Source organism: Cucumis sativus, chromosome 7 (assembly GCF_000004075.3).
Source record: "Cucumis sativus cultivar 9930 chromosome 7, Cucumber_9930_V3, whole genome shotgun sequence".
In the NCBI taxonomy this organism is placed as follows: domain Eukaryota; kingdom Viridiplantae; phylum Streptophyta; class Magnoliopsida; order Cucurbitales; family Cucurbitaceae; genus Cucumis; species Cucumis sativus.
In genome coordinates, this window is record NC_026661.2 from 11,498,438 (window position 1) to 11,523,166 (window position 24,729).

General features: G+C 30.4%; 2 protein-coding genes and 1 long non-coding RNA gene across 4 annotated transcripts; 1 reads left to right on the forward strand and 2 right to left on the reverse strand.

Annotated features, from left to right (window-relative positions):
- Window positions 1-4,285: 4,285 nt before the first annotated feature.
- LOC101211248 (WRKY transcription factor 71) lies at window positions 4,286-6,986 on the forward strand. The gene is made up of 3 exons (XM_004139839.3): window positions 4,286-4,855; window positions 5,083-5,229; window positions 6,353-6,986. Exons 1-3 carry the CDS (start codon window positions 4,473-4,475, stop codon window positions 6,714-6,716), a joined length of 894 nt encoding a protein of 297 aa, XP_004139887.1. The 5' UTR covers window positions 4,286-4,472; the 3' UTR covers window positions 6,717-6,986.
- A 5,623-nt stretch (window positions 6,987-12,609) lies between these two features.
- On the reverse strand, window positions 12,610-17,627 carry LOC101212378 (probable receptor-like protein kinase At2g42960). Of its 2 annotated transcripts, XM_004139776.3 has the most exons (8): window positions 16,838-17,627; window positions 15,519-16,288; window positions 15,332-15,436; window positions 15,033-15,155; window positions 14,463-14,633; window positions 14,247-14,376; window positions 13,883-14,092; window positions 12,610-13,315 (listed from the first exon to the last, which is right to left on the reverse strand). In XM_004139776.3, the coding sequence occupies exons 2-8, from the start codon at window positions 16,199-16,201 to the stop codon at window positions 13,208-13,210; spliced, it is 1,530 nt and encodes a 509-aa protein (XP_004139824.1). In that variant the 5' UTR covers window positions 16,202-16,288; window positions 16,838-17,627; the 3' UTR covers window positions 12,610-13,207. The 2 variants fall into 2 exon arrangements, with proteins under 2 accessions (XP_004139824.1, XP_011659030.1); XM_011660728.2 differs by having other exon boundaries at window positions 15,519-17,627.
- On the reverse strand, window positions 14,634-15,026 carry LOC116405098. Its single transcript, XR_004218181.1, has 2 exons — window positions 14,858-15,026; window positions 14,634-14,756 (listed from the first exon to the last, which is right to left on the reverse strand). It is a non-coding gene; the product is annotated as an uncharacterized LOC116405098 (long non-coding RNA).
- Window positions 17,628-24,729: the final 7,102 nt, after the last annotated feature.

Here is a 24,729-nt window from a genome sequence, read left to right on the forward strand (position 1 = left end):
ATATTATTTATTAATAATTTCTTCTTTTTTTTTCTAATTTATTGGTCTAGACGCGGTGGGTGCTTAATAAAGGCTAATCAATTTACTATAACCTTTTGAAAATTGTATATTCATCACTACGTTAAATTTCACTCTCAATTAATGGATCGTAGATTCTTCAATATCTAAATGATGACAATAATGAAGACGGAAACTAAACCTATCTAACTAACTTATAAAAGAGAGTGATTTAGATATCCTTATGGTTAACAACACTACAATATAATCTATTGTTCTAGATAAGTATTATATTTGGAAACTAAGCTCTACAGAGTATTTAATAGGACAAAAGTTCAGGTTGGGGGTGATTGATTAACCAAATCTGATTTATATTACAATTTACCATCATTAAAAAGGAGTATTTTTTCCAAATTTTATTTTTGTTTCTACAACTTGATTAAAAGTTCAAATATAAAATTGAGAAGAGAAAACAAACATAAAACTTTTAAAATTGAAAAAGAAAATTATTAAAAGTTACTGTCTTACTACTTTTCAAAGAGATTGGATTTTAGGTTAAATATATAGTTACTATTAAAGAATTGAAGTTTAGAAGACCGTTTCCAACCTTAACATGCGGACGTGAGAGTACCGCTTTACTTTAACTATGACTGCTTCAAACACGAAGGTTAGAATAATTAATCCTTCAAAGTTAGATTCTCTTTATTCATATATATAGTAATAACGCCTAAATGACTAATAAGGTGGGAATAGCTCAAACTATTTGTGGTGTGTGTTCCTGAGATCAAGATAGTATTCAAAATAAATACATAAAGAATGATCCCTAAATTTTGTAAATGTGTCTTTTAGTTTATGAATCTTGTAAAAACAAGTTTAAAAGGTTTTTCTACAAATAGTAGGGTTAAAATATTCAAATGGAGAAATGACAAGGATGGCTAACATGGAAAAAAATAATATATTCTTAATCGTTTTCTCCATCCCCAGTCCACACAGATTTAATAGGTCTAACTTGGGGGTTGGAGTTGGATTATGCCTCAAAATTAATGCCAATCAACATGCATGATAATAAAATAACTAAACTATTTACATGACTATTTTTTTATAATTTTAAAAAATAAAATTAAAAAAGTTACGATTGAATGTTATGTTTTTGTTTAATTGAGTAGTTAGGGATGGGTTATCTAAAATATATACACATGATAGAAATATATGGGTCAACTTCATTAATTAGTTTGAGGAGTGAATTATAACTATTTATATTTGTGAAGATTTAAGTAAACATTTTGAATTCAAAACTCAAAAAGGTGGATATATATTTTCTGTCAGCCCTAACAATAATTCGTGTTAGCTGGGATTATGTCCATATTATTTATTATAAGATATCCGAAAATTTTGAATTATATTCCTATTTACACACATTTCTGGTCACCTATTTTTGTTTTGTTTATAAATAATAATAATAATAATAATTTACCGAAATTGGACGCCAAAAGTGTCAACTAAATCAGGCTATCAGCTATAAGTTTTCTTGAAACCACAAAATCAAGCTATAGAGATGCCTCTAGATTGATGTCAAAAATATGCTTTTAGTCTTCTTTTTTTTATTTATTTGGTTATTAAAAAATTTTAATTTAGCATTTGTTTGGTCCTGCTAAATTTAAATTTAACAAATTTATACATTAACTACAATTCAATTATTTTTAATTACTTGTTATTCTTTATTGGTTAACTTGAATTTAGAAATTCACATTATTATAATTTTTTTAATCTATTAACTAAAACTGAATAACCTTAGTATATTAGTAAAACTTTAACAGTTTTTTGTACAAGATGCTAGAGGATAGAATATAAAAATTCAAAAGATAAAAATAGTATAATCTAGAAATGTAAGGACAAAAAAAAAAAGAAAAAACTCAACATTCAATAAAAATGTAAAATTTTGAAATGTATTAAAGAAAAGGTTTTAACTCAAATTTGGACCAAAATAATATATATATATATATATATATATATATTAAAAGCATGAGCCTACACTGATTTATTGATGTTTTGTTTTTTTTGTTTTTTTGGTTTTGAAAGAGAATATGTATAGTTATATAATTGATATTATATTCCAAAATTTGACATGGTCCACATGTAGGGAGATCACTTTTCTCATTTTCAATGTCTTTTTAATAAAAAAGAAAAAGAAAAATACTTATTCATGTTTCTGTTTTTTATTATATAATTGAAGAAAACATATGCTAAATTTTACCTTTGAACTTACCCTAGTATAGGATGGGCAAGATACAAAATCTTATACAAAAATCTTCATTTTTGTTCAACAACAATCTATTCAATTCACAGGAACCAGATGATTACATCTAAGACATTTCATTTATATATATATATATAACTCCAACAACACAATCTAAATTTTGGAGTTTTGGACAAATCTAAAATTAAATGATAATCTTCCATTATTCTAAGTTTGTTTTTAAGCAATTAGGGCAATCAAACTCAAATTCAATTATATTTTTATTTTACAGTGATCAGAGTATTAATTATGATCACCTAATAATAATTATTTAATTAGCTTTGTCCTAAACGCTTTACATCATACCATCGGTATATATCATATAATCATATCAGCTTAATTAGGTCATAAAGAACAAAAACCTTATTGATTCTCATATCAACTTATAATCAAATTATAGCTCCTAATCAATATTTATATTAACATCAGATTTCTTGAACACTAATTAAGCTCCCAGAACTCAAATGAAGAAACATAATCTAACAATAATATTTTGAACAGTTGATTAGGTCTATTTAGTCATGTCTAATCAAAGTCAACTTGATTAGGAACCCCTTCTTTCTTATCCCTCTTTTTTCCCTCCCTTTCTTTTGATATTTTGTTTAACTTAAAATATTATATAATCATAAAATATAGGGTTTGAAATATTTCCGCATATTTAACACAACTTCATATACAAAAATTACTGAACATTTCAGGTAATATATATACATTAATTTCATAGGTGATTTATGAACGCTACTACAAATTTTAACAACTTGCTAAACAGTTGCCCCTTTTTCCTAATTCCTTAGTGCTTGAGAATATGATGGAATAAAGTGGTGAACTTTTGCTCAACACAATTGCTCCAAAGATCTTACTGAGATGAAAAGATAAAATTATTAAAATTTGAGATTTCACGATTTGGTTGGATCTTGTCTCTACGTTTTGTCCACAAATGTGTAATAGGATTGCTCAGTGTATGTATATGTATAGCCTGGTATATGCATGGCTAGTTTTGCATAAATTATGTTGGCTTTTGTGAATCTTTCCATTTTATGAAGATATTGGGTGCAATAATACGTTCGATTTCCGAAATTAGATTTTGGATGTTATTTTTGTGATACTTATCGGTTCTTTTGCCTTTGAAGTAGACATTGTGTAAATCTATTTTTCTAAAAAAAAAAATTGAAGAACCTTTTAATTCTTTTCATAGAAGCTACTATATATATATATAGTTTAATTAGGAGGCGAGAATGACAGGAAGTGATTTTAATTGTATGAGAAATATTTTCTTTTTTTCAAAAAGGATTAGGGTTTTTGATGACTAATGAAATGACGTGAGGGTTGGATCAGCAAAGCAAGAATAATAGAACATAGCGTTTTTATGAAGAAGGAAATATAAATGAGAGGTGATATTGAAATAAAAATAATAAATAAACTCCCACGTGCCAGAACAACGGTCAAACGCCGGTGCCGATTCCGTCACACGTGTCGCCTTGTCAGAAGAAATCCGTAGGTTGATCAATACATTATAAGTTGGAATTGTTGACTAAAAAAATATTAGTATACATTACTTCCATTCCATAATAATGCATGACTGCGACTCTTATTTTTCCATTTTGTCAAAACCCTTTTTCATATATAAACAAACTCAGCCTTTCATTTAATATTTCTATAAATTTAAATTACTTTTTATCAAACTTTTTTACTGCAATTGTTAATTCATTCATTATTGTGTGTACAACATACGTCGTAATTGTAATTGTAGTTGTAGTTGGTGGATGCTAATTGAGAGAGGAGATTAATTTATTTCAACTGGGGATTCAATTAGTTGTATTCATTTTTAACTGCTGATTAATTGACCCATTATAAAAATAAATAAATAAAAGCCGATATCTTCTAGATCTAAAGCATGTTAATATTTAAATAATTTGGCATATTTTTTTAAGGGGCCTGTCAATTCATGTATAATCAATTAATTAATAAAGAAAAAAAAGTGGGAGTGGAGAGTAACCAAAAAGAAAAAATACCATAATTCTCAACACATCTCTCTCAAACAACCGAGAAAATAGAAAAGTTTAAGAGCCAAAAGTTTGGGGGTTTTTCTTTTTCTCTTTTATTCTTCAAACATCTTAACAAAAAAAAAAAAAAAAAAAAAAAAACCCTAATTTTTGTTGATCATATTGTTTGATTTTCAATGTCAAATGATGAAGGGAAAAATGTGTACCAGCAGTATGATCCATTTCAATACAACCAATTGGATATGAACCGTTCAATCTTCCATCAACAAGCTGCAGCGGCGTTGGATCCTGGCTTGATGAGCTTCACTAATTTCTTCGATACCAGCTCTTTGGAATATAATAGCCTGTCGAAGGCGTTCGATGTGTCGTGCTGTTCATCTCAAGTCATTTCTGCAGTGGACGACGTGTCGAAAAAGAAGGCTTCAACGACAACCCCAAATTCTTCAGTGTCATCTTCGTCTAATGAAGCTGCAGTTGAAGAAGATTCAGTGAAGAGCAACAAATTAGAAGACATAAAAGGGCGGTGCGAGAATAAAGATGAAGAAAAGTCTAAGAAACAGTAAGTATATATGTTTATTTATTTTTATTTTTTAATGGTTTAATATTGGAGGAGCCCATGGGTGAAGATTACTAAGATATAATCACTTAAAAAGCTAGATTTAGATTGATAAATAGGGTATTACTAATTCAAAAAGATAATTATATAGATTTAATTAGAGATTATTAAAAATGTGTGTGAGAAGAAATTAAAAAGGGGTTGATGATGATGTTGATTTGATTTTGTAGGAACAGCAATTTATCAAAAAAGAAAGAGAAACGGCCGAGGGAGCCCCGTTTTGCTTTCTTGACTAAGAGTGAGATTGATCATCTTGAAGATGGATATAGATGGAGAAAATATGGTCAGAAAGCAGTTAAAAATAGTCCTTACCCCAGGTTAGTTTCTTTTTTCTTTTTCTTTTTTTCTCCCCCTGCCCTCTTATTTAAATTACTTTTCACCATTTTCCCATTTCCATTATTGTTATTTTCTTATATACATATATTCTGAATTAGTCAGAAGGGATTTAAGGCCATTGCTTGATCTGGATATGAACCATAAGATAAATTATCCCCTTTTTTTAGTTCCTTCCCAAACTTTTTTAGGTTAAATTCTTCCCAAGTTTTAAACTTGTGTGTGTATATATATATTTTTTCATTTATTTATATAAGTGCAACTATTTAAATTAATTTATATTTAAAAAGTTTATAATAACTTGATCAACTCCTGGTGTTTGTTGTTAATTAACTCTACTGTTACTTAACATATATAGCTTATTAAAGACGTGACATTACTAAACCAAAGTTGTAAATTCTCTTACCAAACAAAGACTTGGAGTAGTGTTTTGGATTATTCGTCTCTTATGTTTGTTCACTACTGTCAAAATGTTTTAGTACAGTACTCTTTCTTGCATCTAAAGCTTTAGAGGAGTGTGAATCTTTTTGTTTTTCTATTCCTTATCCAAGTTCTTTCCAATACTTGTTTCATGTAAGGTATATAGTCTTCTAGTTTTCTTTCATTTTTTTTCCTTGTATTTTCCTAAAAGAACAAAGTATATATAAATTCTCCAAATCAACAGCATGTCATAATTAATAATACTCAATTAACATATCACTAATAAGTTAGCCACACAAATTTAATTCCTTAGATTAAGATTAAGATTGGATATTGCACTACTCTTTTGATATCATATAGATTTGTTTAACCCTAATTGCAATAGAAAACACTTCCATGGTATACAACAATATTTGTAGTAAAATTTAGTATCGATAAACTCTCTATCGCCAATAGACTTTTATTAGAGAAAAACTCCTATTAATAAGGATATGATCTATCACTCATACATTAAACTTTGAAAGCTTCATCTAGATTTTGTTATATTTATATAAGACAATTTGCATTTTACTATATATATATATATATATATATATATATATATATATATATATATTATGCTAATACTTTTGACTTATTGTAATCTTTGTTTAATGTACAATATTGTGTGTGCGTGATATAACGCAGAAGCTACTATAGATGCACCAGCCAAAAATGTGTAGTAAAAAAACGAGTTGAAAGATCATATCAAGATCCATCTGTGGTGATTACTACATATGAAGGCCAACACAACCACCATTGCCCAGCTACACTCCGAGGCCATTCTGCAGGGATCATGTCGTCTCCATTCTACGCATCAGCATCAGCATCAGTAACAGCAGCCTCATCGGGGCCTACGCTTCCCCAAGAACTCTTCTCGCATTTGTTACCAACGAATAACTGCCAAACCGACCCAGCTGCCTCGATGATGTACCAAAATTTAAGCCTTCAACAACACCTTCAATTGCCTGATCATTATGGTTTGTTGCAAGATTTATTCACTCAAAAATAGGAGATCTTTATACAAGTCCTACTTTGTATGAGAATTTTATATTGTGTATAAATTTTCCGTTTTCTTCCAGCTTTCCTGCCTCTTGTATTAGGATAAACCCTTGGAGAGTTGAGATTTTCTTAGAGTCTATATATTTTAATATATATTGTTATGTATCTAACATATAATGGAGGGGTCAGAACCTGTGTACTAAGTTTACTATATGCCATATTTTTGCATTGATTTGATGCATTTAAATATACTTGTGTAAAAGACCCTTTTTCTCTCCAAGATTTTGAAGGAATCCTTATTCATATTAGTGAATATTGTCTCCAGGTGCCGATCAATTTGCATGCCTTAATTATTAACAAAAAGCTCTACTTAATTTGTAGTGTATATATAAAATAAATCATGACATCGTGATCAGGTTAAGCCATGCACGCAAGATTTTGGGTTTATATATGAACTAGATATGAAGATGAAAAATATTTAGGTGTTGGTTGAATTATATGTATCTTTGTGTGACTTACCCAACTATCCAATAAATATTTGTTAAATGTGACAAATATTCCTTTTAAGACACAGTCATCAACCCTAGCTGCACAAATTTTTTTAACTAACAAGATACACAAAGCAGCGATGGATGATCAGGAAGTACACTAGGGATATGATATATCAACTATGTTGGTACATCCCTAGCATCATCATCATAATCTATTCATAAGTGGCATTACTCAACAGAAATATACAAGGGAAGAACTCAATGTTTCTATCATACCCAACCTAGTCTACCCATTATCACTGTCCAAAGAAACTTCTATGAATCCAAAGACCTAAAATTTGACGAAGGAAAGGAGATCACGTTAATTTTTTTGTTTTTAATTTTGAAATACGCAACATGCTATTGAAATCAAAGGAGTTAAAAATGTCATGATTTTCAGAAAGTTTTTCCATAATAATTTTGGCCTCTGGGAGAATGTTCTCTTTCCGATGGTTCTTCGGGGTCTACCAGAGATATTGCTCTAAATTAGTCTACCCTTCTTGTAGTCTCTTTTGCTCTTTCCAAAGTATGTTTCTAATGAAATATTATTTTCAATCAAATAAAAATAATTGCCCATCTTTGACTATAAGATAACTAGCTACTTTATTTTCTATATATATTTTAAAATTAAATTACATAGTTTTCTAATTGGGAAATTGTAAAAAACCACCAAATGTAACCAAATGTAATAAAATTTGAACACCCATAGACTTACATCAATTTCTATCGCAATGTTTATCAATACATACACTAATAGAAGTTTATCCATATCTATTAATGACGATTAGCGTCTATCATTAATAGAATCTAAATTTTTTTTATATTTTATAAATATTTTGGTCTATTTTATTACGTTTGAAAATGATTGTTCTAGTGTTCCTTGCTTTACTTTACTAATGTATTCAAGAATCAAAACTCAAGTAAAAATTGAAAAGTATTTATATATATTCAAAACTTGATTTTGTTCCTAGTATGTTTTAAGAAGGAAAAAGGCTTTGCCAAAAATAGAGACGAATGAAACACAAGTCCTTTCTTTTTTTTTTTAAGTAAGAAATAAACATAAGTTTTAAAAACAGGACCTTGGTTTTCAATGCTTTATTTTAAAATGTTAACCTTTGTGTTCTTGACAGTACAATTTCTTAGTACATAGTCTTTCTTCTTTTGAAACAAAAAGCAATGAGGATTAAAAATATTGAAAATTACGAAGTAGGTAAAAGAAGGAAGAAAACAACATATATAATTATATTATATAAGATCAGAAACTGATCTGGATATTTTATAATTATATAATTGTAGAAATGAAGGTACATGGTTTGAAGAAGAAGAAGAACCATGTTTTTATAATTATGTTCTAAAGCTGAAGCAACTCAAGAACTAGACAAAAATTTAAAAGACAAAGCAGAATGAGAGAAGAGAGAAAATTATGGGAAAACACAAAGACAATAATGATAATAGCAATATCAGGAGTTAATGAAAGAGGTAGCAGTCAACTTGGGGGATAGTTTTTTGTCCATTTTTATGATTTTCAAATCAAGACTATATGTCGTTTCTCAATAATATACCTTGATTGACACAGACGACTGATATGTTGTTTTTGATTGATTCATATCAAAGTAATTGTCTTTGTGAAGCCATCGTTATTATTTTCTTTTTAATATTTGTGGACAAGCGTAGCTTAATTATATGCTCAACCAAAAATTTGTTGCTCTTTTGAGGGTAAGACAAGTCAACTAAACTTATATTCCATAAACCAAACCAAATATTGAAATGATTTTACAACAAAGAACTTCAACGCCGGTATTTCAACAATAGCTACTGTGCCAACTTACATTATTATTATTATTAATATTTAAAGATAACGCTAAATCTTTTAAGATGTTTTATCTATTTAATTATACTCAATTTGTATTTAATGGCCGAAAAGATGGACATCATGAAAGCTAATAATTGTTATTATTCAACTAGCTGTATTTAAACACATAGGTTTAAAACTAATTTTTTTTAAAAATATTGTCAAATCCCATTAATTAGCAACCAATATGCTCTTGAATTTGTTCAAAATTTTCAGTTAATTTTGCTTGTAGCTAACTATATAGAGATATGGATCACATCACACACATAAGTCTATTCAAATTAGACCTAGAGATGAGCATTATGATCTCAAGTGGGTTGGTTGCTGGTCAAATTCACAAGCTCCAACTTGGATTAGACAAATTTGTTTAATTTAACTTTCATAAATCTAGTCAACATTCTTCCACAATAAGGGATGAGATTTCTACAATATTATATTCTCAACTTACAATAATCCACAACCAAATTAATTGATTCATTATTATTATAACGTATAAGCATAGACATGCATGCATCAATAACATGCATCTTTCGACTTTCATATTGTATTATTATATATATATAATCGTTTTTTATATAGGAAAAAAAAAAAAAACAAAACAAAACAATTGTAGGTAGGTGATATGGAGTCTTTCCCTTGTATTATTGAAGCCTTTCTTTTAATCTCACAAGGCTTTTCTCTAATATTTTTTCCTTATTGTATTGTTGACTATGACCTCATCTCTAACTCTCTTTTATGTACATTTCTTGTGAGGGTAATACAACTCCTTTTTTAGTATTATTATTAGTCCTTTTTATTATATATTAAAGGAATGATACCTAATTGAGATTGATCCATATATTGATAAAATTATTAAAATTTTAAGTGCTTGTTTTTTTCAAGATCTTCAAAACACACTTTGTTTTTCTAGACTTCACAAAAATATTTGAAACCTAAGTATCTCCCAAAAGACCAATCATTTTCATTATAGAAGAAGTTGGTCCTTGATGAAGCTACATATATATATATATATATATATGGAATAATGAAATGTTTTAGGGATTGGGATTATAAAATAATAGACATTGGAAACATGGGTGAAATGAGGTAGACTTAAGAAGGAAGGTTTATGAAAAAGTAGTAGAATAATGAATGGAGAGTTGACTTTAATGGAACTTGATTAATGACAATTTTCAAGGTCAACCTCTAACATTAATTATTGGAAGTTGTGTACCATTCCATGGAACCGTTACAAAGATACATCAATTTCCAAGTTTCTCAAATATAATCTCTATATCTGACTTTCCTCAAATTAAATAAGTAATGAGGAATAATGGGGTTTGCAGTTTCATGTCCAATTATATATATCCTTTCTCCCAAAATAGGCAGCTATACCATAAATATTACTCCTCACCCATATTCACCTTCCAATATCTCTCTTTCACACTCACTCTTGAATCACATTCGTGGATACTGATAGAATTTTTTAAATATGTTATTATATTTAACACAAGAGTGATCAAAAGTGTATGAAAGTCTCATTGTTCAATTAATGAGTCGGGGTCTAAAGAAAAAGTGTTTGACGAATTTGTTTTGTCTAATTGTTGTATTTATTTGACCTTCAAAATTAGAGAATTGCGTTATACAAACTTTCTAACTCGAAATATCTCTGAACTAATCTATTCTACCAAGCTTAGCTAACGCACTATTTTATGTTGATTTGTATTTTTCACTAAACGAATCATATTATATATATGTATATATTACATTGAATTGAATGTAACCTAGAATTGTTACAATATTGATGGAAATGTTTGATTTCGATATTACTAAGAAGTCATCGTAGAAAGGGAAAAAAAATAATATCAAATTTTTGGTTTAACTCTGTAAGAAACATAATGTTTGACGTTGAGGAGAAAAAAAAGGAAAAAGAGAAAAACGATAGGCCAAGGAAGTTCTGCCTCGTGGAGGGTCTGAAGATTGGCGTACAGACCCTCCTGCAGGTAAGTAAATCTCTGTTCAACCAATTTAGGCAGTTTTCTTTTCTTCTCTCTTTTTTTTTTTTTTCAATTGTCAACTATTTGGTAGCTTTTTATTTCTATTTTTAAAAAATTTCATTTTGAAATTTCAAAGTATGAAACCATATATTCTGTTTTGCTAGAAGGAGCCATGTTTAAGAGTTAGGTTAACAAACCATGGAAGCATTTATTGAATTAAAAGTATACTGTCCCATAGAATTAGAAGCAATTTAATAGTTAGTTTGGAACTAAAAAGTAATTAACATGAAACTACATAGAACTAGAACAATCCAGCTCTCTCTCTCTGTTTTTTTTTTTATGTGTTTGTTAAGAAAGCTGAATAACACAAGTGACATTGTCAGTTTAACAAGACAAATCATTGATTAATTTAGAATTGATCAATGTGAATGTTGAATAAAAACGTTTGAATATCTTAAAGTTCATTTACCTAATCCCAATTCCCTAATAGAAATATTTATACAAAAACTAGCTTATCTATCTATAAGTCAAGTAATTAAACAACCACCTAATGGCATTATAATTGGAAGAAAATGTTATTTTAGGCATGTGAACACTTAAAATTAAAAGCAAATGAGACTTTTATATAGGTAAAAATAAAGTATATATTCTTAAATTTATGAACGTTAAAAGAGAGTGCAGAAGAAAACAATGTAAAAGGGAAAAAGAAAGGTGAGAAGTTGAAAAGTCCCGACAAATTAAAACAAAGTGCCCCACACCCACATCACCACAATTATAATAGCTTCTCTAACAAGTTTGTTTATATATATATATAAAAAGTGTTCTGTTCCTGATTTGAATAGAAACATACATGTGTTTGTTTATTACATGTTTAAATTGTAGGTTGTAACTAGAAAAACTTGAATGTGAAATTTTAAATGAACAATAAATTAATCCTAAGAAGCATAGATATTTGAGTTTAATTGGTTTTGTTTGTATTTAACATGTGTTACTCATTTACACACTTCAATACTTGTTGAACATGTATAAAACAATTGTTAGTTGCGTGGATGTGTTACACTTTGTATAGAATCAAAATAAGATAGATGCATCAAACTGATTTTGGATTCTTAACTTGAAGAACATAAGTGCACATGCATATACATGCTGTGTTGTATCTATACTGTTATATCTCATTTTTTGCATTCATGCTTCTCTGAGTAGATAGGTATAAACTAAAATTAACATGAGCAGCATTAATTAATAGCTTGAAAGTTGATAATTGGATAATTGATGCGCCAAGTGTTGGACTAGAAAAAAGGAGCAACATCCAACATGGACATAATAGAAGAGCCTAGAGACATCCAAGAGAAAAATGAACTATTAACAAATAATGGAAAATTGAAGTAATAATGAGGTACCCTTTGGAGACAAGACATCATCATTGTATCTCACGGAAATTAAGGAGGGGGAAATTATATTATAAATTTATAAGAAGAGAAAATCCAATCAAAGGGGAAGAAGGGCCAGAAAAAAGGAAAAAAAGAAGATTAAAAACTAAATAAATAAATAAAAAGGAGCCCAATGAAGAAAGCTTTATTCTACTGCAAGTATGCCAACAAAAAGCAATGCCCCACACCCATCCAAAAAAAGGAAAGTAAGAAAGAAAGAAAAAAGCCACCCAAAAAGGTACCGGTTGTTGCTTCAACATTCTGATGCCTTCGTTTAACATAGAGAATTCAAAACAATTTTTTTCCAAAAAAAAAAAAAAAAAGAATAATAATTATAATAACAAATGGTAAGTGAACCAACAATTTAAAAAAGAAAAAGAGAGAGGGAGAGAGTTATCTTCTCTCAAAAAAGAGGGGATGGGGGAAGAAATTACAATCAAGTGAAGGAGGAGATGATAGATCAAGTGGCCTTAACCATTGTCTGCCAAAACATTTCTCTCTCTGTATTAATTTTTATCTTATATCTAAAAGGGCACTCACCTTTTTCACTCCCCAGTTCAGTGATATGTACTATGAAACAAATGAACAATCAACCATCCAACTGCTCATTCTTCACATTGGAAAAATTCTCCAACCCAATTTCAATCCTTTTTTCAAAAGCTTTTTACTCCATGCTAGCCATGACAAGAGGAAGAGATTGTATTTCAACTCACTCATGCGTTTACTGGTTTGCTTTGTGATTCCCCTGGTTTACTTCCAATCTCGCCTTGACTGGATTCAATCTCTGAGTTTGCTGTGCTGCTCTTTTGGCTCCGCCGATCCTGCAAAAGAATTGTGCATTAACTTCTCAACTAGAATAATGCATGTGAATGGGCAAAAAAAAAAAACAAATGGCACCATAAAACAGAGCATCCACCCCCTCCCCTCCCCCTCGAAGAATTCAACTCATCACATTGTTCTAGAACAAGAAATACCAATGCTGGCACGCGCTAAGAAGGTTTATGCAGTAAGAAATTTAAGTTGATGATTTGGCACCCAGCAAAGATATCAATAATTGCTTCAGAATGAACTATTGTTGGATCAAAATTATTCTCAATAAAAAAGAAAATTCAGTACATCGACACTACTGGAGTGTCTACATGACCATTATCCAGATGGAAATAAGTTCCTTGACTATTGTAGAGTAATGCTCATTAGCCATTAACTACAAAAGCTTGTGAAATAATATAAATAAGAAATTGCTTGACCAGAGATATGCACGAACCACAAAAATGATTGTAGTAGCAGTAGCAATTTTTAACTGAACAGTAGAATTGCAAGAAAGGTCATCTAGGGGTTGGGGAAAACAGAATGATTTATTATTTGGGTTCACATATTTCAATACCAACCTCACGAGATGGGTAGTCATCAGCTTCCAGCATCCTAACAACTTGGGTCATTTTTGGTCTCTTATCTGCCTCAGGATCCACACACCTAAGTGCAATCAGAAGGGCCCGTTTCAAAGCTCGAGTACTGGGTTTAGTTTCAAGACTTGGGTCAATAACTTCCTCAGCTCTCCTTGTGCCAACCATCACTTTTAACCACTCAACAAGATTAACCTGAAGAATAAAGTACACTATTAGTAGCAGGGAAGTGCATAAGTTAATGTCAATCGAGATATGAAAACTATACGTGCAGCATACATGGATTAGTGTGTCCTGGAAGATGCCCAAAAGGAAACTAACCACCAATATTTTTAAGATTCAGAAGTACCTCATTAGCAGGACGGCCATAGTCCACCGGATCCCTTCCTGTGATTGCTTCTAGAAGGAGAACACCAAAGCTATAAATGTCGCTCTTCTCATTTAACAAGCCAGTGTTAGCATATTCTGGCGCCACATACCTGGGATAAATGAAAATGCCATTAGCTCCTACCTTCAGATCCGTTATCACAATAGTTATAGAATAGAATGAAAAATGAGCATATACCCAAATGTTCCCATCACTCTAGTCGTGATGTGACTCTCTCCTGCATCCAAAAGTTTGGCCAATCCAAAATCTGAAACCTTTGCATTAAATTCGTCATCAATTAAGATATTGCTCGATTTTATGTCTCTGTGAACAACCTTTGGTTCAATTGCTTCATGTAAATATGCTAGCCTGTATTCATTACGTGAAATTAGCTCCTCAAACCAGTAAAAAATACCTGCCTTCACTTAGGTTAAAGAAGTTGAGTAACATTCACAAATTTGGAAGTTCACTACAGGTAACAATGGGCACCATCTGAGAAATTCCCCAGAGTAGCAGTCATTTAGAATGATGAATTTTCCATAAGATGAAACATGCGGAAAAGTGTAGGGGCAGAAGGGAAGTGATTTTCTAACCAAAACTATAATGGAGTGGAGCAAGGATTGCTCTTTGTTATGAAAATCACTGGAAGAATGAACGGGAATTAAGAAAACTGAAGCATAACATGATAATACAATCAGGTGAGATCATCAGAAACTGTATACAATAAGAAAGCTGAGTGCATAAAAACGCCTAACTATCAATACTTACGCCTTGGCAGTGCCAAGAAGCACCTTCATTCGGGCCTCCCAAGTCAAGGTGCCATGTTGTCGCATAGCCCCATGTAACCATTGCTCTAAGTTCCCATTGTTCACATATTCATAGACCAGCATCCTGCTCAAGTAAAAGGAGAAAAGCCATATTATCTAAGAAGAGACTTAGAAAAGTCAACTGAAGACATACTGACAGTGTAACACTTGTGATAAGCAAATACTACAAAGGCAGTTCATCAATAGGGTTGGAATAACAGAAAGGAGCGAAATTGGGAAAAAATAAGAAAAGAATAGTACCTATGAACTCCTTCTATGCAATAGCCAAGGAGCCGTACGAGATTCTTGTGTCTTACATGACCAATGGCCTCCACTTCAACTCTAAATTCTTTCTCTGCTTGTCCCCTATATAGAAGCAACTTAAAATTGAAAGAACAATCATCGATACCATAGTTTAATTAATGTTCCAAACTCCTAAATTCCTTACAGATTATTGAGAAGTTTCTTCACAGCAACCTCAGTTCCATTTATCAGTCTGCCTTTATAGACAACCCCATAACCCCCTTCACCAAGCACATTGTCTGCAGCAAAACGATTTGTGGCAAATTCTAGATCCCTGAGTGTAAACCAGTGACCCCAACCAAGATGTGAAATTTCAGGCAAGCCAACGAGAGGAGAGGCAGTCACAAGGCCTCCATACCCTCCATATGACATTGAAGACTGTTTTCTAACAGTACCAGAGCTTCCTTCTTCTCCTGAATGTGAGCTGAAAACTCTTTCATGATGATAATTGGAGCTGCATTGGCTTATGTTATCAGGATCACTAGACTTGCTCATACCCAAATGACCAATCATCTTCTCTGAGTTCTTCTCACTTGATTTATCATTAATAGAAATATAAAGGCTCTCAAGATGATTGTGGTGGGCGGATTGAGTAGCGATTCTGTCCACCTTAATATCCTTCGAGATATTTGGTATTTGAGAAGTAGAGAAGTTTTCTGGGGATCTCCTTGTTTTTCTTCGAAACATCACCCATACAGATAAGATACCAAGAATCAAAACAATAAATGCACCAACACATAAGCAGATCAAAACCCATAGGGACAAACCAAGGAAGGGTGTTTTCTTTGACAATTCTGTATTCAAAGTACTGCTACTTCCAGATGACATGGTCGACGGCTGATCCTCAAGATGCCAAAACTATGAACTGACTCGGCCCCCTAAGTTCCAGCCGCAGATAAATCAAGACATTTTAACCTGATAATTAGATAAAAAAGCATCATGCAGTTTCAAATTATAGGTAAGAGATTCCTGAGAGAACTTAGTATCAGTAACACAGATTACTCAAGTTTCTTCACAGTTAGACAGTCATTGAAAACAAAAATTACAAAACAAGAAAAATCCATGAAAGATTGCAATTTCCTTCACAAATCCTTAAACTATGTTGCAAAAATCCAGTTAATAAAACAAAGAAGAAGGGAAAATAAGACGGTTAAGGAAGATACTTTACATCTTCATTGGGCATTCAACTGGATTCTGTTCTTTCCAAACAAAACCCATCTGATACTCTTATGTACAAGTCATGATGACTAAGAAAGCAAGATAAATCCAATGCCCCACTATAGAAGAAAACCCATAGTAATGAACCACCAATAGTGAAATCAAAAGGTGTAAATCTATTGAACAAAAAGGCACAAAATTTGTAGAAGGCATCACTTATGATTCAAGTAAAAGACATAAAAGAGAAATGTGAATAAATTAAAGAAAATAGAGGAAAGTGGTTCAAATTAGAAAGCATTCATCCACCTTTCAACAGATCTAGCCTAACCCCCTTGATCTTCCTCTTTAAGATCCCACAGAAGCAGAGAAAGGGCTTCTATTTTAACCAACAGAAACGCAGCAAGCATAGATAGCCCGATATCAACCTGAAACAAACCAGACGCTCCAGTACCAGATTCTGTGGAGGGAGAAAGAAGATTATAACAAAAGGGGTAGGAGGCTTAAAGGGTCAGTAACAAATTAAGGAATGGGAGACGAAAATGCAAGATAAAGACCAGACAAAAAGCCAATTCAAGGGGGAGAGAGAGAGTATACAAAGAAAATGCAATGGGGGAATGAGGAGGTGGGGAAAAGGGTAGGTGAAAATGGTGAGTTTTTGTATGTAGAAGCGAGAAAGACTTGAAAAAAGTGGAAAGGGAAAATGGGATTGAAATGGAGGTGAACGAACTGAGAAGGGGAAAACGGCAAGAAGAAAGTGAACAGGATTATGGCAATGGAGATATAGCTGGGTAAGAAAAAAAAGAAGACATTGAATAAGAAGGAAAGAGTAGAGTAATTAAGAGAGAGAAAGAGAGTCAACCCAAGTGGAAGAACTTGAAATCTAGATGGTAAACCAGATCGGAGAAGGAAATGTAAAATGGTAAAATGGGAAATGAAGATTGAAGAAGAGAGGGAAAAGAATTAATGAACGTGGCGACACAAAATGACGAATTAGGAGAGGGAATCGACGGAGAATAATGGTAGCAGCCTGTAGGATTAGCCGATTGCCTGATCGTAGCGGATACCAAAAAGGAAGAATTGTGGGGGAGACGGAATTATAAAAACACAAACAAATATCGTAATTTGTATTAAAAAAAAAAAGAAAGAAGAAGAAGAAGAAGAAAGAGTGAGATACCGAAATTACCGTAAAAATGTAATAGAAACCCAAAAGAAAAAAGAAAACTATATCACACATTTTGTTATATTTATTAATATTTTAATTCATTTACTATATTGTTTTTTAAAACAGTCCATAAATTTATTGGTTTTTTTTTTTTTTTTTTGAATAAATCTTCCCTTCATTTTCAAAGTAGGTAATTCAAATTCAGTATATTTATTCTAAAAAATAACTACGAATCAACAGATTTAATTTATTTAAAATACCATGTCTATCCATTTAAGTACGTTAATAAAATTGTAATTTAATGAGACATAAACTTTTTGTTAATGAATTTTCACATGTTTATTGAATGGACTTAATTGAAAATTTTCAATAAAATTGAGAAATTTAATTGTTTAGAGACATTTAATTAAAAGAGCAATTGAGGGTGGTAGTTTTTGGTGTTGGGGGATATATTTTACAAATGATTTTTTCTTTCTAAAAAAAGAAGAGAGATTTGAGGTCCTTTTAGAAAGTATTTAATTATTTAATTTGTTATATAAGATAGCAATGTGATTAAAATGTTGAAAGGTATTTTACAGAAAAACAATAAATACATTTAGAAGATAATGAAGGTCTGATTTTGAGAAGAAAATAGAATAGAATAGAGGTGATAGTGAGTAGTGGCCAAATTAGTTGAAAGTTATATAGTGGGGGGGTGGGGAAAGCCCTAGGAGTTAGAGGAGTAGAAGGGAAGAAAAAGAGTATTGGAATAAAAGAAGGAAATTTTTGCTAAAAGTGAGTACAAGAAAAGCGTGTGTAGTCTAAATAAATTTTGGGCCTAATCATGGATACTACCGTTTTTAAGTCAATTATTTTATTTAAATATAAACCTTGTGCATGTGTTTATCGGCAATTTTCAAAATAATAACTATGTGTATAGTAATATTAGCATATCTATTACTAATATTCATAAATCAATATTTGTAATTATTATATCCTAACTATTCTGATTTTTTTAATCCCAGCTCATCATCTTTGTCTTTGTACTAAGATATATATATATGATGCATTAATTAAGTAGTACTATGTATATGAGTTACTAATGAAAATATTCAGAAATAATTGCATTTTCTTAATGGATAAGACAACTAGAAAGTACACTGCCTTAAAAAAAAAAAAAAAAAAAAAGAATTACACCGAGTGATATTGGAAATAAATAATATTCTCCTATGGGTAAAAATGGTTTCAAATGGAATCCATTGATATATGAATTTAAAAATCATAACTTAAGTATTACATGAAATAACTAAAGTCAAGAAACCAAAATCAGAATTCTAACGAATATTAAGTATGTGCAATAATTTTGAAGTTGACGGTAAAACGCTACAGATAATTTATTTAATAGGATTTTCTGAAGAAAAAAAAAATAGATTTTACACATGAATTTTATTCTAGTTTTTCAAAACATAAACATATAACTTATAGCTTAATGGTTAATGGTTAAAGCACATTAAATATTCTTCTTAACTCGAAAATTCAATCTCCACCTCTAAGTTAAATGAGGTGAAGTTGGTGAATCAAAATTCAAAATATAAAAGAAATAAGGACAAACATGGTGATGGTAGATAAGGAAGGAAAAGCACTTTAGATTACACACCAAAACTGCTCCTCATAATATTTGTTTTCTTGAAAGTAAAAGATTCAAACATTTTGACTCAAAATAGATACTTTGACTATATTAAATCAAAAAATAAATAATAGGCCTAATTTATGAACTTAAAATAGTCTATCAATTCGACAACAAAATTTTCATTAATTATCCTTTAGCAACAATCAGAAAAAGTATTCAACACAGCTGCTTTCAACTATTCTAACAAATAACAGTTGCGAGCAAACTCAATTAATATCCAACATGATGCACATTAATGTATTGCTTAGTATCGATTCATAACTCGGTTAATTCCCAATTTGCAATTTAAAACTAATTTACTATTGGTAATAAAGATTAACCTATAACTAAAATCAAATTCTTAATCAACCATGTAGATATCCTGCATATTTTCTTTTTCATTTTAAATTTATGTTTTAAAAAAATAAACTTTTTTTCTCTTATTTTTCTCAACCATCGCCACTATTTTTGTTTTGTTCGTCACCGTGCTCGTACTCTCCAATGCTCTCACTTTCTTCCACTTTCTCTTCGTAGTTTTTTTGCTCCAATTCACTTACTAATCTAAAAGTAAATCAATCTAACCTTCTTATAAAAGGAGAAGGAGGAAATTTTTATCAGCAGAAGGATGTTGAGATTTAGAGAGAAAAGGTACACGTTTGTAAAAAAGAATCTTTTCATTTTCTCGTGATTTGGAAGAATTTGAGAGGATGAGAAAGAAGCTTTTTTGCATTTTTTGGATTTAAGACAGGCCTGTTTGCGAGGTAAATTTTTTCTTTAATTTACGTCAATTTAATGGTTGATGATTGCTTTAATTATTTGGCGTTCGTGTGTTAATTATGCATTTGAATTATTTGCATTATGTATTAATTAATTAATCATAATCCTGCATGAGCATCCATTTGGTCACTGTGTTATTTATCTGCATTTTGCATTAATTAATTAGCATGCTTGCCTACTTTAATTACTTGACACTCATTTGACATTTTGCGCACTTAATTATTTGCATCTACATTAATTAATTAGCATATTTTTAATTATTTGACACCTATTTGGCATCATAAATTAATTATTCGTTCGTCCATTAATTGAAATCAACATCGCATTAATTAATTATTGGACATCTTGACATCATGCACGACCGAGCCTGCGTTAATTAATTATTTCATATCATGCTGCTTAATTAATTATTTTGCATTATGACATGTTACATATGTTTGCATCCCACTTATATTATCTCTGTAGTTATTTTATGTATTTATTTTATCTCAAACTCTTTAGTTTAAAAGATAAAATTGAGTAACCATTTTATGGATGTTGTAGGGTGTTAATACATTTCCTACACACAACTTACTCCCGAACTTTAATCTTATGAATTTACGTAAACCATTTTTTTCTTTGGGTGATCAATCACACCTTAATATGGTTGGTGGCGACTCCAAAACTATTTATTTATTGAAATTAAATAAACAATGGAGGTCGGCCGCTTCGAGTAGCGATCACGTCACGGCAACCCCTTTGTCGCATCACAGAGAATTCTGAACTAACAAATTATGAAAATAGAGATCAAAATTTAGTATAGAATTAGTGAATCAATCAATATTTGACCTATCAAATTTTGTTAAATAGCCTACCAAATTAGTTGGCTTTTATCCATAAGAACTGTATCTTTACGTTACTAATATAAAAGTCACATTTATGTAATTTTAACGTTCAAACTTGGTAAACTCTATATAAGATTACGTAACTATTTACTATTTACAATAGACTACTTTTATACTCCTTGTAATGGGATGATGAAATATGCAGCTGCAAACATATACATTATATATTTATTTCTTCTTTCATAATGAATCAAGTATACTTCTTTTAAGTTCAACTTACTTATGATTATAAAGTAACAAAAGCAAATATAGATAAGAATAGTAACGACAATCTATACAATCTTAGAATATTTATGGAAAGATTATGAAAATATTTTTTTGAACTTCTAAATCTTTTCCTTTTTTATTTCTTGTATATTATCTTTATTCTCCTTTGTACTATTGTATTATTTATTAGAAAATAATAACAACAAACAATCGTGGTTTTTCTCTCGGTATTCAGATTTTCACGTAAATGATGTTCCTCTTAGGGTATTCGGGTGCACAGCCTATGTTCATAACCATGGCCCTAATCCCATCTAAGTTTTTTTCCTTGGGTTCAGGCATGTGTTTTTGTTGGTTACTCTCTGCATCAATGAGGCTATAAATACTTTCATCCATCTTCTCATAAGTCCTTTGTCTCCATGGATGTTACCTTTCTCAAAAATTGTCCTTTCATTCCCGTTAGATATCTTTAGGAAGAGAGTGAGAGTGAAGAGTCTAACTCTAACTGGGGTGAGAGTCTACCAATCCTATTCTCGTTACCATACCAAGCCTAGATCCTCACTACATAGTCCTACCTACGAACCAAGTCCTTTGGAAAACCTACTATAGGAGGAATCTTAGAAAAGAAGTTGGGTCCCCTGTTAATCAGTCGCCTTCAACCCAATACTCTGAATCTCTACGAGATCAAGGTATGACTGATTCTTTTGACTCACATATAGATAGTAAAATGAGTAAAAGTGTCCGGTCTGAGACAATTATGTATAATGGTAAGTCTCGACATATACGATGGAGACATAATACAATCAAGCAACTACTCTCTAGTGGAATTATCACAATTGACTTTGTGAGGTCAAAAGATAATATAGCGGATCCACTTACTAAAGGTCTAACCAGGGAGTTGGTTGAAAATTCATAAAAAAGAATGGGATTAAAGCCTATAGTATGAAGTTATCTAGAGAGGCAACTCAACCTAGTTAACTAGAGATCCCAAGATTTAGGTTCAACGGGAAAATCGATCTCTAAATAACACAACAAGCACTACATTAGAATTTTTTTTACACATTCTACGAATGATGAGGTAGTGCCAGTATGGTATTAGGGTAAGCCTTATGTTTTTAATGATTTCTGTTAGTGACATTTATTAATAAAAAGAACATATACGATGTTCTGTATAGAAACCATCTATGTGAGTGTGAATGGACCACTTATGTGAGAATTTTAAGAAAAAATTCTCTAAAACACTCACAAGACCAAACGATGTTCAAGGCCAAAACAAACACAACCATGAGAACAAACTTTGTTATAATGAGAAGCTGTGTGATATCTATTGTCTTAGTAAACTTTAGAACGGTTGACAGTTCAAGGCATCATGTCCACTGATTAACCAAGTAAACTCGATTGATTTTTACTAGGTAAAGTTCAAAGTTTATACTACTTATCCTCATATAGGTTCTCCATTGATATATACCAAACGCTTATTTTCTCCCATTTGTCAATTTACCATTTATGAGGGGTAGGGGGATTGTTGGAATAAATGGTTATTATTTATGATTCTTCATGAATGGATGTATCATGAGTGGATGCATCATTTCATGAAAAGTGTTAATAACTAAAGGATATGACTTTTCGAATGGCTACGAAAAGTGTATAAATAAGTCCTTTTAGTTGAAATAAAAAACATATCAATAATTCTTTTTCTTCTGTAAACAAATTTCTCTCCATAACCACAATATTAACGTTCGGTAGATTCACAAGGTTTAGTTCGTTAATCTTTTATATGGGGGGCTCTACTTAGAAGAAAGGTGATCTGTTCTATTCTGGGAGGCAATTACTCTTTATACTCGAGCACTAGGGTGAATAAATTTGTCTTAAGGAGACCACATGAATTCGTTGGGCTCATATTTATATTTATGGATGAGTTTCTGTTTATCGTGATAATAATTTTCATAATAATTTGATAATCTGTATAACAGTATCAACACGATCGTGTAGTTTTCTTTTTAATGAGTAAAAATGCTTTAAATATAAACGATAGTGTAGGAAATAATATATGATAATGTAGAAAATGATGTACGATCCTGTAGGAAAAGATATGATCTAAATAATTGCTTACCATAGCCATCATAATCGTGTTGACTATGCTAATTAAGCCATTGTTTAGATCATATCCACACGATCAACTAGTTCTTTTTAAACAATGGGAAAGAGCTTCAAATCTAAACGATCGTGTTGACTTGGTAAGCGAACATTTTGGCCATATTAAAATGATATTTAAATGATCTTGATATTCTTGAAGAGGATCTCGAAGAAAGAGAAAGAAGATGAAGAAAGAAAGAAAAAGAAGAATAAAAATAGAAGAAAGAAAATTTGGAAGAGGAGCTGAAGAAATCTGGAAGAGAAAATGAAGAAATCACATAGAAGAAAAACAAAAAGAAAAGTGATGAATTATTTGAAATATCAAAGGTGAGCAAATCTAAAATTTATGAAAATATTTTACCGACTTCATGGGCTTTTCTTTTTTGATACACGACTGTAAGTATTTTGATGTTTTGTTACATTTATGAAAATTAACCTTTTAAAAATGTATTTTAAAATTTTGAGGTTTACAAGTTTTTAAAATATATATTTTTATTTTAAACTAGTAAACAACCTAAAGGTTAAATTCTTAATTCAAAGTTAAAATAAATTATTGAAAGTAAATTATTCATTTATTTAATATTTAAATTTTTTAAGTAATATAATGTAAAATATTTCTAATGTTTGAAATTTTCAATATTTTTATTTTCAAATATATGTTATAGTGGAATTAAGGAAGGATTTTTTTAAAAAAATAGTAGATTTTACAAAATATTTACAACTTATAACAAATTCTATCACTAATTGTCATTGATATGCTATAGTGATAGAAGACTATCAGTCATAGAATCTAAAATTCTGCTATAGCTTGTAAATATTTTAATTTGTTTTGTTATTTTTAAAATTGCCCCAGAAATTAGGGATTTAATTTCCAAATTACTCACGTATTGTTATAATAATCACAATCTATGTTACCTATTAAAATAAATAAACAAACACATGTACTTTCATTATATATTAAAATCAACAAATAAATAGTTCAAACTAATTACTAATAAAAATAGAACTTATTAAAATAAATAAACAATTCAAACATTTTGATTACAAACTTCTATATTTTCCATACATGTGCTATTATATATATTAAATAAATAAATAAATAATAAAAAGTAAACCCTAGTCTACTTTATGTTCATTTTTCTATTATTTTTGTTAGGTTAAATTAAGAAAAAAAGTTCATAAACATTGTAGTTTGTATCTAAAATATCCTTAAAGTCTCAAAAGTAAAAAAATAAAAGTAAAATATCATTTTCATTAGTTTTGGATGGAAACCATTAAAGTTTTGTTTAAAAGATATATCTGAACTATTGAAAAGTTTCATAAATATATTGAGCTAAAAAAATACTCGGATTAATCCAAGTTTTACACAAACTTGCTTACCAACCAA

Coding starts and splice junctions, on each gene's coding strand:
- LOC101211248 (XM_004139839.3), top strand. CDS start 4,473: ATGTCAAATGATGAAGGGAAAAATGTGTACCAGCAGTATGATCCATTT. Junction 4,856..5,082: donor GAAGAAAAGTCTAAGAAACA/GTAAGTATATAT, acceptor TTGATTTTGTAG/GAACAGCAATTTATCAAAAA. Junction 5,230..6,352: donor AAAAATAGTCCTTACCCCAG/GTTAGTTTCTTT, acceptor GATATAACGCAG/AAGCTACTATAGATGCACCA.
- LOC101212378 (XM_004139776.3), bottom strand. CDS start 16,201: ATGTCATCTGGAAGTAGCAGTACTTTGAATACAGAATTGTCAAAGAAA. Junction 15,156..15,331: donor TGCATAGAAGGAGTTCATAG/GTACTATTCTTT, acceptor TTACTTGAGCAG/GATGCTGGTCTATGAATATG. Junction 14,093..14,246: donor ATGGCCGTCCTGCTAATGAG/GTACTTCTGAAT, acceptor TTTATTCTTCAG/GTTAATCTTGTTGAGTGGTT.